The sequence below is a fragment of the Mytilus trossulus genome, chromosome 13 (genome assembly GCF_036588685.1).
Source record: "Mytilus trossulus isolate FHL-02 chromosome 13, PNRI_Mtr1.1.1.hap1, whole genome shotgun sequence".
In the NCBI taxonomy this organism is placed as follows: domain Eukaryota; kingdom Metazoa; phylum Mollusca; class Bivalvia; order Mytilida; family Mytilidae; genus Mytilus; species Mytilus trossulus.
The window spans coordinates 30,845,533-30,864,682 of NC_086385.1; the positions used below are offsets into that span (position 1 = coordinate 30,845,533).

The window sequence follows — 19,150 nt, forward strand, 5'->3', positions numbered from 1 at the left end:
AGTCCTATATTAATATGTATAAGGATTCTGACATGTTCTATGCTAATTTTAACATGGGTAGGCATTATATTTGACCATATTTTACACCTCAATAATGCTCATCCAATGCAAAATATTGAAAAAAATATAGCCTACCAATGTTAAAATGAGCATAGAGTATTTCAAAAAGGAATTCTTCCTTAATTTACCTTTCATGATGTCTTCCAATACTCCATAGCCATGTCTATTGTCTTCAGCCCATTCTCCAATGTATATACTGGTGGACCTTGGACTTGGACCTCCATAGTGGTATAAACCATGTCCATGTCTCTGGCCTTCTTTGAAGTGACCATCATATACATCTCCATTTGAATATCTGTAAGATGTCATAAACATTAAATCAGATATCCTCATGACAATAAACATAAGCAGGTAAGCAGAGACTTGATACTGGAATGGTTCATTTTCAAATAAGTCAAATATATCCATGGGGTGCATAAAAGTAAAATAACAAAAATACTGATCTTTGAGGAAAATTGAGAACAGAAAGGCAAAAATTAAATGGCTAAGTCAAAAGCTCAAACACATCAAGTGATGAATAACACAGGGTTTCCGCTGGCGGTCGCCATTTTTGCAATTTGCGAAAAAATAATAATTGTGGCGATAAAAATTCGTCATTTGCGAAAGAATTTGGCGAAAGAAATATATACAACGATTTATTTCCCTCCATCTTGTTTATTTACTTTTTCCGAGTTTCTCGGACTTTACCCGATCAGACAATACTCGGAATTCACCTTGACCTCATTAAGATTTTGACAGAAAATCAATAATAAGCTGATTGCATTTTATAGCTATCGATAACAAAGGACTAATTAATAAAGGTGTTGATTGAATTGTGTGACAAAATGATATGGTTAAATGGCTTCTGTTAACTGTCACATACAGAATTTATTTACAGCTTTGCGACGCACGTGTTAGAAGCAAACTTTTGACGTCTCCTCTCCTTTCAAAGATAGTTAAGAAAAGAAAGATGTTGTTGTGACGAAAAATGTTCAAAAGCAAGAAAAATCTCCGATTAATAACTTAATTATCCTGTGACTTTAATACTACTCTCAAGTCGTTTGAGTGACACACGTGATTCAAGCATAGTTTTTTTTTACGTCTCACCTTTTTCACTTACGATGGTCAAGAAAAGAAAACTTTCGTTATGAAGAAATTTATCAAAAAGGTTGGGAACAACCCCTCGAATGAGAGTAACGCTTCAAGGTAATGATTACACATGAAATGAGGGATCAATTTCATGTGATGAAAGCTTTTGTTTTGTTGTAAAAACCACTTCTTAGTACAAAGGGGCACATCAGTATTTTTCTTTTAAAGAAACTTGCCCTACAAACTATACTGGTATTATATGATAAAAACATGTCCATTAACTTGTTATATTCCAGGACTTACATCTTCTTTATTGATAAAAGAACAGTGGCACCTTTTGAGTTTGAGAGAATAATCATAGACACAATGGGAAAAAAAACATCTTATTTAAGGGAGGGGGGGTTAGAAAAAAAGGTTAATTTTAAACAAAAAATATATTTATGTTACTTGGCGAAAAAAATAATAAAGTGGCGAAAAATATAGTGTTTTGGCGAAAGAGGTGGCGAAAAAAATAATTGACCCAGGGGAAACCCTGATAACAGCTGTCATATTCCTGTCTTGTTACAGGCATTTTGTTATATGGAAAATGGTGAATTAAACCTGGTTTTTATAGATAGCTAAATTCTCCAAGAAAATATAATAGTGGGTCATAAATTTTCCTATTCTCATTAGATTTCTGTAAAAACTCATAAATCATAAATTTAGAACTCTAACAAAATACACCAAGATTTTGTTGAGGGCTCAGGGGACAAAAATCATCATTAAATTAATAACTATGCAGCTTTTAAGAACTATTGGTATTTTCTTAATATAACAAAGAAGATATGGTATGGTTGCCAATGAGACAATTCTCCACAAGAGACCAATAGACCAACAAAGCCCATACCACAAAGTCACCAATAAAAGGCACGAAATAATTACTACTTACTTGACCTTTCCCATACCATGAAGTTGACCTTCTTTCCAATAACCTTCCTGTGACCTTTCTGACCCATCATCTTGTTTTATAGTTAGCTTTCCATGTCTGCAATTAAAAGTTTGATTAGTTTTAATTGTTGTTGTAATGGGTGACAATTCTTTTACATAGTTGTTCAAAATCTATATGTACAAGAAATATATTTTTCCCCAAGCAAGGATCCTTTAGAATATATGAAGGGCATATGTAGATAAAGGATTGCTGAAAAGCATCAATATTGTGTTTACCAATTGACATGTAGGTAAAAGCTATAAAAATGGCTAAAAATGAGGAATTCAGGACAAAATCTCCTATACAAATTCAATTAACAATCTCCATAATGTGGATTAGTAAATCTTTTATAGCTAATAAACCTTTTGCACTATTCAGGTTCTGTCTATCTACTTGAGTTTCCAAAAACATAAATTTGTAATGGGCTAAACTTCTACTAGATGAAATTTCAAACTGATAATTTCTAAGATTTGTGTTGAAAGTTTTGCTCTTAGATTCATTTATGTGAATGACATTTTTTTTATATATATATTTTACAAATCATTCAATATAAATATTCGATGCTGTTTATATAAAATGATAGCAAGTGACCTTCACATTTTTAGCAAGAATCCCTTCACATAATTTATAAAAGCTTTGTAAGGATGCTTATCCTTAACTTCACACACACCCTTCATTGTCACTAGGCAACTTTGTTGCGTGGGGTATAAGTAAAATTTCCAATAGTATCATAAACTAATATTGTCAACCATACCCGTGTAAATGGCCATCTTTAAAATTTCCATTATATCTTCTGCCATCACTCCATTTCATTTCTCCTCTGAAATCATAATTGATATTTTTTATTATCAAAATTTCTTAAAAAGAAAGGCAGGTTCCAGCAAAGAGCCATTATTTGGGTTCTGAAATTATAACAAATAGTATTATTCAAACCTTTTAAAATTATGTTAATTTTATGCATAAATGAACAGATTGTCAATAGTGTTGATTTATTTTCTTTTGAAGATACCTGGTGAATTTGCCAGGATTAAGGAAAACGCATTTTTATGGATATTGATTTAGAGGTTTTATGAAAGTCTGAAAGTTTAAGTTTGTGGTAAACTTTTAACTACGAAATCCTGGAAAATGGGTATCAAAAGAATATTAATGAATACACATTAGTTCATGTCTGATGGGACAGGGCCAAACAATCTCCATGGAAATAAGATATGTCAATGCTAATACAACTGCTAATCTAATATCACTGACTTACCATTAGTGGCTCTATTTTAACTGACTTTAGCACAAAGTTAAACAAATTACTGATGCAAGTGCGAGAAACAGTCCATCTTATGTTCTTCACTTGAACACTGTCGAGGTTAAACAAAAAGAAAAAAAAAGTGACAAATTTTGTAGATGCAGAATCAATTCCTTAATAATAGTTTCTACATACAAGCCATGTATTTTTCCATTCATCCAATACCCTACATATGTGGCGTCTTTGTACACTGGATGCTTTGTAAAAGTGAAAGAGGCTTGTCTGATATCAGGTGGTGTTAAACGTTCGGTACTTCCACGTCGTCCAACAGTCTTCTGTGATGATAACACTTTATTTACTGCAGAGTTCAATGTCATCAGCCATTCTGCCTGGAATAGAAAAATAAGATAGACTTTAAATAGTCTAGTTGTCTCTTTTGACATAAAGCTAACAATGCTATACATGAAGATGAATTTCATGTTTTGTTTTCTGGCCCTGATTCTAGCTTAAGCATTTGACCATACATTCTGTATCTGTTCCCATTCAGGAGAATTCATTTAGTCATATTTGCATTTTGTTTATTTTTTGTCATAAATCAGGCTGTTTTTTTTTCATTTGAATTATTTCAATTCATTTTGGGGCTTTTTATAACTGACTAAACATTTGGGTTTTACTTTTTTTAAAAGTTGTTCTATGACCTTTTGTTGCTTGTTTGAGGTTTTATTGTTAAAATACTATTAAAAAATTTTCAAAGTAAAAAAACTCATGTAAAAATGGTCAAATCAAAACGAATGTACAGATAGAATTACACTTTATAAATAATTTGTCATTACTTTACCCTTTCTCCAGCATTAGATGCTGTCAAAACCATTTTATCTTCTGGGAATGTCAAAACAATCACATTTCTGAAATAAAAAAAAGAGATAAAAACCTTCATATTATAAATGTTAATTTTTTGCATTTATAGTATTTTTCATGGAATAATTCAGTATTTACTCTATTAACTTCTAACCGACCTACACCATAGTGTACATATACACCATGTACGTGTACCATAATTAATATACAAATTAAAAAACAATATTAATTTGCTGACTAGCCCGTCAAGTACGCTGGATGCCGGATTTTATTTTAGATATACAACATGTAATAAATATGATAAACATTGTTTAAATAAACATCAACTCATTTATTATTCATTTATAATCACAACTAACTTAAGAAAGTTCTTCCCCGTACCAACGGCCAAGACACGCCCAGGAAAAACCAGAGATAAAACCATATATTATTTGATGGTCATAAAAGCTCTGGAAACCTGTGTTCTACAGCAAAAATATCTTTCGACAGACCGTCTCATAGGGACAACACGAGAACCTGCATTGATAATGAAATTTCATTCAAAATCAAAAAATACACTTATAATCTGTATAACATTTCAAAATTGAAAATTTAAAAAATAAACATTTACAATACTCCCACAGCTTTGAGATATTGAAAACCTATTATCAAACATGTAATTTTGATGTGTACGCTTCAAAGGATGGCTAGAAAGTGAGATACATTTACATGTATACCTTTTACCTGTAATCAATTGCGATCACAAACAAATCCTGATTGGACAATACCTTATTTACAAACCGTTAATACAGACATTTTCCCGCTATTACTAGTCGAAACGCGGGAAAATTCATTTATTTCATGCAGAAAATGGATTGTATCTAATCTTATTATTTGTTTTGTAATTCCAACATCTAATTATATATTTCACATGTAAATTGATCTCCTCAAAATTAGAACTTTAAGGGCCTAATATTAAACTATTTTTCAATTATGTGTGCTTATCTTTGATGTTTCAGAAAATGACTGTTATTCTAAAATTATGCTTGATTTTTTTCAAGAACAGAAAAGGACACAATAAAGGGATTGATGAACAAATGCTTGACTTCGCTTTCATCATATACAGAGGCAATTTTGGAAATAATGAACAAAGGATGGACTTAAGTATCATTATACCGTATAGCTGGTTATTTTTTGCGTGGGGTGTAAATTTTCTTGGATAGAAAGAAATCACCAAAATAAATTCTACCAATTTAAAAGTGCACATGCAAGGGTATTGATAAAAGTTTTTAATCCGCCAAAATATTTCCCACACTGTATTTAATGATAATCCCAAAATCTTTTGCCTGAGAAAAAACCCCGCTATAAGGTATAAAGTCAGCTTTGAAAGCAGGAGGTAAATTGAACAATATGACTGTCTGTACCATTGCAACATAACTTTGCCTAAAGTTAGCAGAGCAATAATTATAATTCTTACTCTAATTTTCCTCCTGTTGGAGCCTCAATCCAGGCAGTTTCTAGTTGAAAAACTTGAAAATTATAACCCTGAAAAGTATTCATTAAGTACTTAATGCTATAAATGTCACATTAAAAGTATTTTTTCAAAACCTTAAAGAAAACATGAAAATTAAAATAATGCATCTGTAGGGATAAATAACAAGAAATTAGAATTGAAAATATGTTTGGGATATTTTATGACTTGGATGTGTTAACATTTTCAACAAACCCATAATAAGTACATTTTGTACATGGCATTACCTCTTGATATGTTTACCCCATTTAAAGAAAAATATCTTTTTTAGCATTCTAATATAAAAGAAGAATGCATGCATTGTCTTGCTTATAATTCTCCTACTTGTAAATAAATGAATTAAAAAACAGAAAGTTGATGTCCAAAAGATTTGAAAATTTGATAGTGCAAACACATTACAGCTGTTGAGATAATGACAAATATGAATTTGTTTTCTTCACTATGTGATGAAAATATTTCATCTGACGAACGAACATAACAGACAAGGTGATTAGAGGTATGATAGTTTTATGTTTATATTTGTATGTTTATATTTGTATGTTTACATTTGTATGTTTATATTTGTATGTTTATATTTGTATGTTTATGCTATAAAGAACAGTTACTCTTGAGTTATAAGTAAATTCATGGACAATATTACTTGAAACAGATCTACTGTGAGTAAAACAAAATAAATTCTTTTTTGTTAAATAGATTTTGCACTACAATAATTACATTTGGAAATGCTATTAAATTAATTAAGCACATCAAATTTTCAAGGATAAAAACAATCATATATTCTATCAGGAGAAATGTTACATTGGAATAATATTTTCATGAGGATCAGTTCTTTAAATGCAAATGCAAAATGCTGTAAATGTAACTATAAACTTTATCTAATTTTTGCTCCTAATTTTTCACAGATTTTTTTTCTAGATAACTGAACTTTATAAATGAAAGCTTATAAAAAACTAGACTTTCACCTTGCTCATGCGCATCTTCAATAATTGACAATCTCCGACTTTGTTGAGAGTAGAATTAATAGCAAACAAGAATGTGTCCCAAGTACATGGATGCCCCATCTGCATTATCATTTTCTATGTTCAGTGGATCATGAAAATGGGATAAAATCTCTAATTTGGCATTAAAATTAGAGAGATCATATCATAGAGAACATGTTTACCAAGTTTCAAATTGATTGGACTTTCATCAAAAACTATCTCGACCAAAAACATTAACCTGAAGTGGGATGAACGGATGAACAGACAGAAGGACGCACAGACCAGAAAACATTATGCCCATAAAAGGGACATAAAAATCTCTGTTAAAACCTATTGTTGACAAAGATAACAGAAGAAAATGAAACAAATCTGTAGAAATTGTCATTGAGAAGCAAATACTCCAATAAGGACTAATGATTTGAGCCAAGTTCATTTATTTGTACATCTTGTCTTACTAATCATTTTTGGTATTTAAAGTGTCTATCTATCTATCGTAGTTTTCAAAATAGGCAAAAATGCTAAAAAATAAGGTAAAAATTGTCATTAAGGAGCAAAACTAAAAAAAAGGGAATCAACTGACGATTTCCACTATTATCCTTAGAGTTTGATTTGCTAATCATTTTTCCTATTAAAATTTCTATCTATCTCTTTTAAGCCATTCAAGTAACCAGACACCAAGCCTCAGACTTAAGCACCAACTGTTTCATGTTTGAATGTTGATTACCTGCAAATCTTCAAGCAGGTGGTGGTAGCTCTGTCAAAAGTCACAATCAAATATTCTTAAATTTTTTCATTTTTAAAATATATGAATAAAAAAATTGACAGCAATTTACCAATGAAAAAAAATACAATTATACTACATAGTACATTTTGTACAAAATATATTTTAGATATTTTTAATTTCATGCTTACAAATAATAAATCATACCAAATCATGGGATATTTTAAAAACCTGTAAAATATATGTAAACAAATCTGCTAAAAAATCTATAGTACATTAAATATTCTTCTGAATGGGTCTGTATTTTAGGGAAAATGAAACTTTTTTCAAAGAAAATAAACACGATTATAATTTGCAATTTGCTATTACAGAATTTTTTGCATTCTGGGTAATATATTTAAATAGTGTAAAGCAAAACATAGTGATAAAACAGCAATCTAAACTAAGAAAATTAAACCAAAGCTGCAATACTGATTTGATTTTAGGGTATGAACAATACAATAACACATATATTCTGAACGAGCAAATCATAAATTTGTAGAATTCATGATGAATAATGCTTCGTTCTGCTCAAAGTTTAAAAAAAAAAAAAAAAATTGTGCATAGATTTTTTTTATCTCTCTCATTTTTCCCTTATTTCTTATTATAACATTTGGAATTTGCTGATTAAATTTCATTAGTCGTGATAACTCCCTCCTCCAATAATGCAAAAAAAATAAAAATATTGAAAATATATTTCATCAATGATCATTAACCTGATCATCAAAGATATATATGGTAAAATGATAATAAAAAAAATCTAGAAAACATTGAATAAGAATGAACAACACACAAACAATAATGGTGTGGCCTTATAAAAGAAAAATAGGAAATCAAGCTCACCTGTACATGTATAAACATGTCATTAAACAACAGGAAAAGGTGTGAGGAAAATCTTCCCCCTCCCTGTAACATAAGTGGACTCTTCTTACTGTCCTTAACCAACCTTCTACTTGGAATCTTCACTGCATCCTAAAAACAGACAATAAAGAAGAGTTGGCATACAATCCTTAAATCCATTGTGTTGCTCAGTCTTCACTTTTCTATGTTGTGTTTTGCCAACTTTGTTTGTCTTTTAGTTGTTTTATTTGATTTTTGCCATGACAATGTCAAGTTTGTTTTAGATTTATGAGTATGAATGTCCCTTTGGTATTTGTTTGCCTCTCGTTTGAACTAACTACTAAACATTAAAAGCATATTTTACGTCTACTTGGCTCCAAAAAATCAAGACAGGTTTAGACAATACCATGCTTTTGGTCGCTTATCCAACATTTAGAAAAAAATAGAGATTTTTTGGGATAAAATTTCACTCATAAATATATAAACAACAAAGTGTTCTCATGTAACACAGGTAGAGCAGAGGTTGAAATTTAATAGCATATAGGCAACCAGTCGGTGCCTACAGGAATTCCAGTGGATTAAAGAAATTTTAATACAAATAATGACCACTACTGTGTCTGCACCTGCATTGATGCATTGCTGCATGCAATTGATTGTGATTACAGGTAAATTGAAGTTCACTTGATCATTCCCTTTGACTGAATCCAAGAAAACTTTCATGAAATTTTTCATTGTACAATGACTACATTGTTTGCCACTGATTCAACACAATTTTTTAAGCTGCAGATCAAAAATATAATCATTCCATTCCTCAGAATCCCATTAAGTTTTCTATCTATGGTCTTTCTGACTGACTAAATGAGGTACACAGTAGACTGGTTACTAAAGCAGGTTTTGCAATCTGTGACGTAGGTGAAAAACACCATAAAACCTATACAACTTACAGCAAGTTTTTGTAGACTATTTCCTCCCCAGAATGCCCTTGTTGTTTCTGCTATATCAATATCTGTAGTTGACATATGCCGTATGCTGCTCCAATTAAGGGAAACCCTGTGCAGCATGTTAAACTCTTCAGAGTCCTATAATGAAGAAAAACATAAACATACACTACATTTTAAAATCTCTATATCTTATGTCGAAACAGGAAAAATATCAACTGATAAGACCCAACTTACAAGGCTTTCAAAATAAAGTATCCATTACATTAGTAAATCTTTGTAAAACATCATTACACCAAAAACAGAAAGATTTTTTTATATACAGTGTAAACTGTGTTTTCCAAAACACTGGGGGACCAGAAAAAAATATCGGAATAATCCGGGTGTCACATTACTCAATTTTTTTCAGCAAGGATAGGCATATTTTGGGACCATGAAAATGTGTTTGTCAAAGCAGGATGTTGGAATACTCAGATGTCGCATTTGGCAGGTTACACTGTACACTATAATGCAAAATTTTATTTTTAAAGGTCATAGTATACATTTTGCCTCAGCACTTAGAATCCTGTTAATATAAATAACAGTGTTGTTTAATTCATAATTTTTGTTATGCTAAGGGGTCATTTGACTGAACCAAATTGATGTTTATAAAATTTTCTATCAAATTTTATACCTGGTGAATTTTTTAAGGGAGTTGGCTTCTCAGTTTCAAAGTAATTAACTTTTTAAAACACTAGTTTATATAGATAGGGGATTAATAAAGGAATTCAAAAATCAAAAAACATATTTAGGTTACCGTGCTTTTTTTTGAGATATTAGCCATTGAAATTTTGGCGAGAAAATATTCTCTCTTGACTTTTCATAGCTTTATCATTGACAAGTTAAAGTTCTCAAAAACTGTTAAAAAGTAATTAAAATTTTACAAGACTTTTACAGATGGCTTATCAAAATACATGTTAAAGATTTATGAAAAGAAAATGGGGGTCACCGGGCAAATTTTTTCAAGGCATTCAAATGGATAAAACCAGAGGATTCCGAAAATCTGACAACAAATCTAAAACATGAAAAGCCAGCTTCCTTAAGCTAAGGTGACTATAATTCTGCAAAAAAATACCTGTTGAAAATGAGAAGATAGTTTCTCTGCCAGGATGGAATATTCCTTCATGTGAGTTAATGGAGATTCCAGGATCTGTATCAGAAGGAAATGGTAATTAGGTCTCTCTATCCTTGTATCAGAGGGAAGTAACTCTTTCAAAGATTTAGATACAATATCACTGTCAAAAAAGGAGCTGAAATATAGAAAATACAGATTAGATTTTATATGTTGATATATGTGACAAGAGAGAAATTGTGAATGGATTCAGGAGACAAAATTATTGGCAAAAATAAAATAGGAAAGGATCAATCAAAAACTATTATCTGACAAAACAGATAACAATATAGCCAAAAGACAAACAGCAGTCTACACAATACACAAAATGGAAGATTTAGCAACAGATACTATACCAAAAACTGGTGTTCTTCAGAAAAGGTGGAGTTGGCGTTGCTAATTCTTTAGTTTTCTATGTTGTGTCATGTGTACTATTGTTTGTCTGTTTGTCTTTTTCATTTTTGGCCATTGGCGTTGTCAGTTTATTTTTGATTTATGAGTTTGACTGCCCCTCGGGAATCTTTCATCCCTTTTTTTTTTAACAGTTCCTGCTCCACTACAATGGCATCCTGCAAGTTGCTAATGGCAGGAAAAAATTAGAAGAACATTTTTTCACAGTACCTAACAATAAGCTTGTTTCTAAACACATGTAAATGTGAAAATCTGAAATTCTACCAACCTGCCTGTTTTACAAATGTATTCAAATCCTGCCACAGCTAACATATCACTGAGTGCCACATAGTAACGTTTGTATTCCACGGTATATCTGCTGTAATTAGTGAAGAAAGAAGCCTGTAGGAGATCTTCTCCTTTACTAATCATTCCTGTCATCTCTATCATACTTTCACAAATCTGAAATTAATTATTAATTGATTAATAATTTAATAATTGGTGTTTAATGCCAATTTCAGCACTGAAGAAAAATGGCTGTAGGAGATTTTCATACTCTCAAAAATCTGAAATTAATGATTGATTGATGAATTTTGTGTTTTCACACAATTTTCTGCACTTTTTGCTATATCATGGTGACCAAATTTAGCAAAGGAGGAAGCCAGGGTACCCACAGAGGACAACCAATGATCTGCAGGACAATTGGAAACTCTAATAGTCAATTGGTTCACCTTAAACTGACCAGTAAGTCAATAACTTATACAATGAACTATGCTTAAGATTATTCATGGTTAATTCAACGGCAAAAATATCGCACCTCTTACAAACTTTTCACTATATGAGTAATTTAGAATCTGGCGCATTATTATAAAGGCTGAAACTTGAATTTATTAACAAAGGGTCAAACATAACCAATTCAAGAGTTTTTTCGAATTTCGAAGGCGTTTCAAGCCTTAGAATAACTGACTTCGAAGCTTATTTCATGGTAAGGTGGGAACCCTAAATTAAAAGAGTAAGTTGATTTAAAATGTTGTATCATTATAGTAAAAACTATAGTCTTTACTGTGCTAACATTAAAAAAAAATTCATGTCTTTTATGGAAACTATATGGTATGGGTTTTTCATTGTTGATGAGGGGGGTCTCATTGGGGGTTCTTATCCTGGATCCCGCTTACTGTTTTGTCAGATTCCTGTATCCCACTTACACTATGTACATAAGCAATGCTAATTTTTTTGTAATTTCCCATGCCTCACTAGACTTCAATTGCCTTTTTCACGGCAAAATAATTTGATTTTCACGTGTCACGCTTACAAAAAATCGGCAATCCCACAGCGTGCTTAGACCCCAATAAGACCCACTTGAGGGACTTACAGTGGCATATAATTGCTTACATCCTATTCACTTGAATTCTGGTGGATAACTGTCTCCATGGCAATCATACCACATCTCCCTTTTTTAGCAAGCAAATTATCCAAACACATGTCACATCAAATAAAACCATAAAACCGTGTTAACCTTTGTAAATATTCTTTGGAAAGCTGTCATCAAGTTCTGTAGTGTTGATTTGTACGGATAAACATCAAGACTGGTATAAAAAGCTGCGAAAATAAAAATTGAGCATTAAAATCAATTTTTCAGTCCATTCTTTGCATTTTACATCTTATTATTTGATGAAAAATAAGGGATTATGTCTGTATTGCCGATATGTTGTCTTCAAGTTTAAAACAAAATTTGATATCTACTCACAATTATAAATACTTGACTTCATATATGTTTCTCAAATTAAATGTTTGAATTATCTCCCTTTGACAAAGTTAACATAACTGACAGTTTCAAAAAATGTACATGATTTACAAATTTTTTAGATATTGCTTCAATGAAATATAAATATTCTAACCGTTTCAAAAATTGTTAAGAAGGTCTCACCAATTTCATATATATATTAAAACGGTCACAAAGTTCCATCAAATATAAATCCCTATTTTTTTTTAAATTGGGGATTCAATCTGAGAAAGTACACAAAGTATACATGTCCTCCTTGATATGGGAAATGGGCAATTTGACCAATGCTAAAATGATATGCCAGTCTGCCTCATATTTATGTTATATCTTTAAACCAAACTTACCAGATTTTTGTAAAGGATCCAGCAACAACTTCATCACTTTGTGTAGGTAGAAGTAAAATTTTCTTTCAGTAGCAGCAACTTCAAACAAAGTCATGAAATACCCGGAGAAACTATAACAGGAAGTACAACAGCTGTTATCTCCCCCTGCCACTATAGATCTTATCCAGCCAGCCTGGAAACAGAAAATATAATTGTACAAGAGTGCACACGCTGAAATGTCTCACCTTCTTTACTAATCATAGATATTATGTTGATAGACCAAATATAAAACTTTATTACAACTGTCACATAAACTCAACATTAACCAAGAAAACAAAACATTGATCAATGAACCATGAGAATGAGGTCAAGGTCAGATGAACCATGCCAGGCTGACATGTACAGCTAGCAATTCTTCAAAACAACAAATATAGTTGACTTATTGCTTATAAATTCAGAAAAATAGACAAAAACAAAAGAACTTAACACTGAGCAATAAGCCGTGAAAATGAGGTCAAGGTCAAATAAAACCTGTGTAACAGACATATAGATCATGAAATATTTTTATACACCAAATATAGTTGACCTAATGCATAAAGTATTAGAAAAATAGACCAAAACTCAAAAACTTAATTTTAACCACTGAACCATGAAAATGAGGTCAAGGTCAGATGACACCTGTCAGCTAGACATGTACACCTTACAATCATTCCATACACCAAATATAGAAGACCTATTGCATATAGTATAAGAAAAACAGACCAAAACACAATAACTTAACTATAACCACTGAACCATGAAATTGAGGTCAAGGTCAGATGACACCTGTCTGCTAGACATGTACACCTTACAATCATTCCATACACCAAATATAGTAGACCTATTGCATATAGTATAAGAAAAACAGACCAAAACACAAAAACTTAACTATAACCACTGAACCATGAAAATGAGGTCAAGGTCAGATGGCACCTGCCAGTTGGACATATACACCTTACAGTCCTTCCATACACAGAATATACTAGACCTATTGCTTATAGTATCTGAGATATGGACTTGACCACCAAAACTTAACCTTGTTCACTGATCCATGAATTGAGGTCGAGGTCAAGTGAAAACTGTCTGACGGGCATGAGGACCTTGCAATGTACGCACATATCAAATATAGTTATCCAATTACTTATAATAAGAGAGAATTTAACATTACAAAAAATCTTAACTTTTTTTTTTCAAGTAGTCACTGAACCATGAAAATGAGGTCAAGGACATTGAACATGTGACTGACGGAAAGTTCGTAACATGAGGCATCTATATACAAAGTATGAAGCATCCAGGTCTTCTACCTTCTGAAATATAAAGCTTTTAAGAAGTGAGCTAACGCCGCCGATGGATCACTATCCCTATGTTGAGCTTTCTGCAACAAAAGTTGCAGGCTTGACAAAAATGAAGCTTTAATTTTTGTATACCATTATCTATATATATTCTCAGTTATTCTTTTTTGTCAGATGAGTTTAATTAATTTTTTGCCATTTTTGTGTTATAAAATAGTTAGCTATTTCTTTCTTTTGAATTGTTTCACATTTTTTATATAAGGGACTTTCACCCTGTTCAGAGTCTTAACTCAGTTTATCTCAATGTTGAAGGCCTTACAGTTGCCTTTAAATTTTTGTATCCACTTCATATGAACTTTGGTGGAGAGTTGTCTTCCATTCTCAATTTTAATATAGCAAGTCACACCACACCTCCCTATTTCTATACTGAGACTACCGATGCAAATTATACATGTAAACCGATATCATTTGAAAGTATAGATTACCTGTTTCAGAAAATTCAATGAAGTCAGTCTATTTGTTTCATGGTTAGGTACATACAAATCTTTCCTGAAAAATAAATTGAAATTTTCCAAAGAAATTTGAAAATACTGCAATGGTTGGCACCTTCAATCATATTTAAGCCTGACACATTTTTTTATATGCATGTCAAAAGTCAAGAACAAATAAAAAAAAAGAAGATGTGGTACAAAATGTATAAGTATATTCTTTTAAAATCAGTAGTTAATAGTTTACCCTTAAAGAAAACCTGAGATAATCCTAGGTGTTTTGTTGGGTTTGTGTTATTCAGTCTTTGGTTTTTTATTTGTTTTGTTTTATATATTATTGTATAGCAATATAATATTACCCACAGAACGTAACCAAAAGTTAGCGTGCAATAAATTCTAATATTGCACTAGTGCAATAAATCTTTTAAATTCATGACTTCATCAACGTTTAAATCTTAGTTTAAACCAATTTTTACTTTCAAATATTATATTGCTATACAATAAAAGGGTTATTGCATGAATATTGGTGAATATTGTCCCTCGTAGAACATATATTGCACTTGCAAGCTCGTGCAATATAAAATTCTACTCGGGACAATATTCCCCAATATTCATGCAATAACCCTATATTATTGTTTTGTTTCTTTTTTTCATTTTTTGCCATGGCATTTTTTTTTTAGACTTATGGGTTTGATTATCCTTTTAGTGTCTTTCTCCTCTTTTGCACCTCTTTAACCCTTTCCTCCATAGTGACGCCTTTTGACGCCACCCCCTTTCCTCCATAGTGACGCCTTTTGACGCCACCCCCTTTCCTCCATAGTGACGCCTTTTGACGCCACCCCCTTTCCTCCATAGTGACGCCTTTTGACGCCACCCCCTTTCCTCCATAGTGACGCCTTTTGACGCCACCCCCTTTCCCCCATAGTGACGCCTTTTGACGCCACCCCCTTTCCTCCATAGTGACGCCTTTTGACGCCACCCCCTTTCCTCCATAGTGACGCCTTTTGACGCCACCCCCTTTCCTCCATAGTGACGCCTTTTGACGCCTTTTGACGCCACCCCCTTTCCTCCATAGTGACGCCTTTTGACGCCACCCCCTTTCCTCCACAGTGACACCTTTTGACGCCACCCCCTTTCCTCCATAGTGACGCCTTTTGACGCCACCTCCTTTCCTCCATAGTGACGCCTTTTGACGCCACCTCCTTTCCTCCATAGTGACGCCTTTTGACGCCACCCCCTTTACTCTATAGTGACGCCTTTTGACGCCACCCCCTTTACTCCATAATGACGCCTTTTGACGCCTGTGTAGTACCTCTGTTGAAACGCTTTGACTACAAAGTGTCTGCAGTAGACTTAATAAAATTTGTATCCAATATGAAAAGGAATATCATAGGAATATCTGACATAAATTTATTTGATGAAATATTTGTTTTCCGCAATGCATTAATACGTTAAAGCATATTTTCAGGATTTTATAGAAAAATCCTATGCGAATCAAGTAGACAAAAAAAAAAATTCAATGGAGGAAAGGGTTAAGTTGCACTATACTGTTTTATGACTACAAACTCTCAGAGATGGTTACTTTTCTGGATCTCTCTTTATCCTATACTTACGTTGGATGTTTTCCAACAAAAAAGACTTCTGGTTGGAATCCAGCTCTGTCGATTAGGAATATAGAGAAACAACTTCCAGCAGCAATATCCCATATGAAACATCCTGGCACCATCTGTAGAGAAATATATAGAAATAAGTCGTTTACAATATCAATTTTCCAAATATTCGTGATGTCACACATAGAATTACTCAGCACACATCTAATTTTGACATAACATATTTATTTATCAATAATTAGTATTTTTAGGATCATTGTGGAGGGGGGATAGGACCTTTATCAGGACTCCAGGATCAGGTGTTTTTTAGCTCGAGATTTCGGGATTGATCCTTTCGGGATCCGGGAATTCTTTTTCCCAATTTTAGGACCTCTGGATTTCATGTTTTTGTGTTTTTGAGCCCCGGATTTCGGGATCAGGACCCCTCCTATCCCGCCTCATTGTGGAATATAGGTTGTGTGAAAAGTTTTTTGATGCAATGTACCGGTAATTTGAGTTATTTCCCTTAGAATCTAAATTGTTTGTGCACATATATTTGTCATATTGCTTTGTATTGGATTTGTTAGGATGTTTATAAACTGTAGCCTGCTATTCAATTTATTTTAGTAATAACATATACTGTGGATTCATTAATTGGATACCAATTTTTGTGGATTTCGTGGAAACAGGTAAACCACGAATTCAAATGTTGAATGAATAACATATTTTCAATAAGTCTATTGTCTTATCGGGCCTTTTATAGCTGACTATGCGGTAGGGCTTTGCTCATTGTTGAAGGCTGTAGGGTGACATATAGTTGTTAATGCCTGTGTCATTTTGGTCTTTTGTGGATAGGTGGCAATCATACCACCTCTTCTTTTTTATATTGAATACATAGATTGGCTAAACCACGAAATTAAATATCCACGAATATGCAATTTTTCAGCATTCTACGAAAATTGATACCCATGAAAATAAATGAATCCACAGTATGTTAAATTTTATAGTTAACCCTTTTAGTCTATAAATGCATTCAGTGAAAGAAAAAGTCATTATCAATCAAATTCTAAGGACAAAATCATTGCAAGTACTTTTTAATGTAGATAGTTAGATTGTTTATTAGAGTTTAAAACTACTTTCAACAGACTTGGTTAGATCATGGCATCCAGTTATAGTAGTGGAAAAGTCAGAGTACCCAGAGAGAACCACTGACCTATGACATTTAAGATCGGAGTCAAACTAACAACCTTAATGTTGACAGGCTAGCCATCACTGTAGATTGACTATATAGATCATTCAGCCACGAAGACCTTGTTTGTTATGTAGAGGCCCCTGTACAATCTTAACGTAAGTTTTTGCAAAGAATAAAATGTTTTCTGTGAATAATTTCTTCTGATTTGCTATACCTTTATCAAACCAGGTAATGCTGCTTCCTCCTTTCTCCCTAGCTGCCCTGATGCATTGCTGCCCCAACTGTATACCTGAAAAAAGAAACAAAATATAAATACCAGTTGACAAAAAACAGGATTAGAATTATTTTATTAATAATTTGGGGATTGATATATACTCATATATTTATAGTTTGAGACATGAACTAAAGAATTTCATTTATTCTTAAAAGAGACTTCAAAATCCAGAACACAATTTAAATGAGTATTGCATAAGAATTCATGAGATGTCCGATTATACCTATATGAATTACAATTTATACCTGTGAATTACAATTTATACCTATGAATTACAATTTAAACCTATGAATTACAATTTATACCTATGATTTACAATTTATACCTGTGAATTACAATTTATACTTGTGAATTACAGTTTATACCTGTGAATTACAGTTTATACCTGTAAATTACAATTTATACCTGTGAATTACAATTTATACCTATGAATTACAATTTATACCTGTGAATTACAATTTATACCTATGAATTACAATTTATACCTATGAATTACAATTTATACCTGTGAATTACAGTTTATACCTGTGAATTACAGTTTATACCTGTGAATTAGCTGTTAATGCCATTCCATGAGTTGTCCCACAACATATCTTGGTTATACGCTTGTTAGACAAGGCTTTTACAATGGTTGGATTAGGTCTGTCACCCATGTCACCAACACCCAATTGACCTTTGCTATTTTTGCCCCATGACCACACCTCTGTATCTATGATAATGGAGGGCCTCTTCATTTCATCTTCTGTGGCTGAAAAAATCAAGCATTATATAGATTATATATATATATATTAAATTTGATATCATAAAAAAAACAAAGAAAGCTGAAGAAATGATCAAAACCAGTGACTGTTATTCTTACTATGAACAGATTACTATAACTATAGAATTTGTCTCAAATTAAGGATGTTCGCTGCTCAGTTTCTTAATATATAACTTTTCATAAAACTAGTATTTATTAATAGGAAATAAATTGAGGAATCAAAAAAGCAAAAAAAATATAGGGTTCAATGTGCTTGTTTTCGAGATATTAGCCATTGGAATTTTGGCAGGAAAATGTTCTCTCTTGATTTTTCATAGCTTTATCATTGACCAGTTAAATTTCTCAAATACTATTTAAAAATAAATAAAAATTTTTATAAAGACTTTTACAAATTACTTATAATGATACATGTAAAAGAATCATGAAAAGAAAAATAGGGGTTTATAGAAAATTTTATTTAGGCATTCAAATGGATAAAACTAGAGGATTCCAAAAATCTGACAAAAAATCCAAAACATGACAAGCAAACATCCTTAAGGGGAGGATGTGGTGCCAGCTTACATGTACCAGCACGCCACATGCTGTAAAGTGCCTGGCTCAAGTTAGGAGTCTACAATTCAGTGTTTGTCATTTGCTGATATAAACATTTGTT

At 32.2% G+C, this 19,150-nt stretch overlaps 1 protein-coding gene across 4 annotated transcripts in view; it reads right to left on the minus strand.

Annotated features, from left to right (window-relative positions):
* LOC134693921 (alsin-like) overlaps positions 1 to 19,150 on the minus strand; it is a 64,655-nt gene that overhangs the window by 16,107 nt on the left and 29,398 nt on the right. For all 4 annotated transcript variants that reach the window (XM_063554858.1, XM_063554859.1, XM_063554860.1 and 1 more), the window contains 16 exons: positions 18,284 to 18,486; positions 17,679 to 17,753; positions 16,297 to 16,409; positions 14,681 to 14,744; positions 12,886 to 13,057; positions 12,275 to 12,357; positions 11,048 to 11,220; positions 10,333 to 10,507; positions 9,225 to 9,359; positions 8,284 to 8,412; positions 5,647 to 5,714; positions 4,171 to 4,237; positions 3,528 to 3,721; positions 2,850 to 2,915; positions 2,057 to 2,152; positions 189 to 355 (listed from right to left, as the gene is read on the minus strand). In XM_063554858.1, coding sequence (XP_063410928.1) covers positions 189 to 355; positions 2,057 to 2,152; positions 2,850 to 2,915; positions 3,528 to 3,721; positions 4,171 to 4,237; positions 5,647 to 5,714; positions 8,284 to 8,412; positions 9,225 to 9,359; positions 10,333 to 10,507; positions 11,048 to 11,220; positions 12,275 to 12,357; positions 12,886 to 13,057; positions 14,681 to 14,744; positions 16,297 to 16,409; positions 17,679 to 17,753; positions 18,284 to 18,486 — 1,980 coding nt within the window. The remainder of the gene's footprint in view (positions 1 to 188; positions 356 to 2,056; positions 2,153 to 2,849; positions 2,916 to 3,527; positions 3,722 to 4,170; positions 4,238 to 5,646; positions 5,715 to 8,283; positions 8,413 to 9,224; positions 9,360 to 10,332; positions 10,508 to 11,047; positions 11,221 to 12,274; positions 12,358 to 12,885; positions 13,058 to 14,680; positions 14,745 to 16,296; positions 16,410 to 17,678; positions 17,754 to 18,283; positions 18,487 to 19,150) is intronic.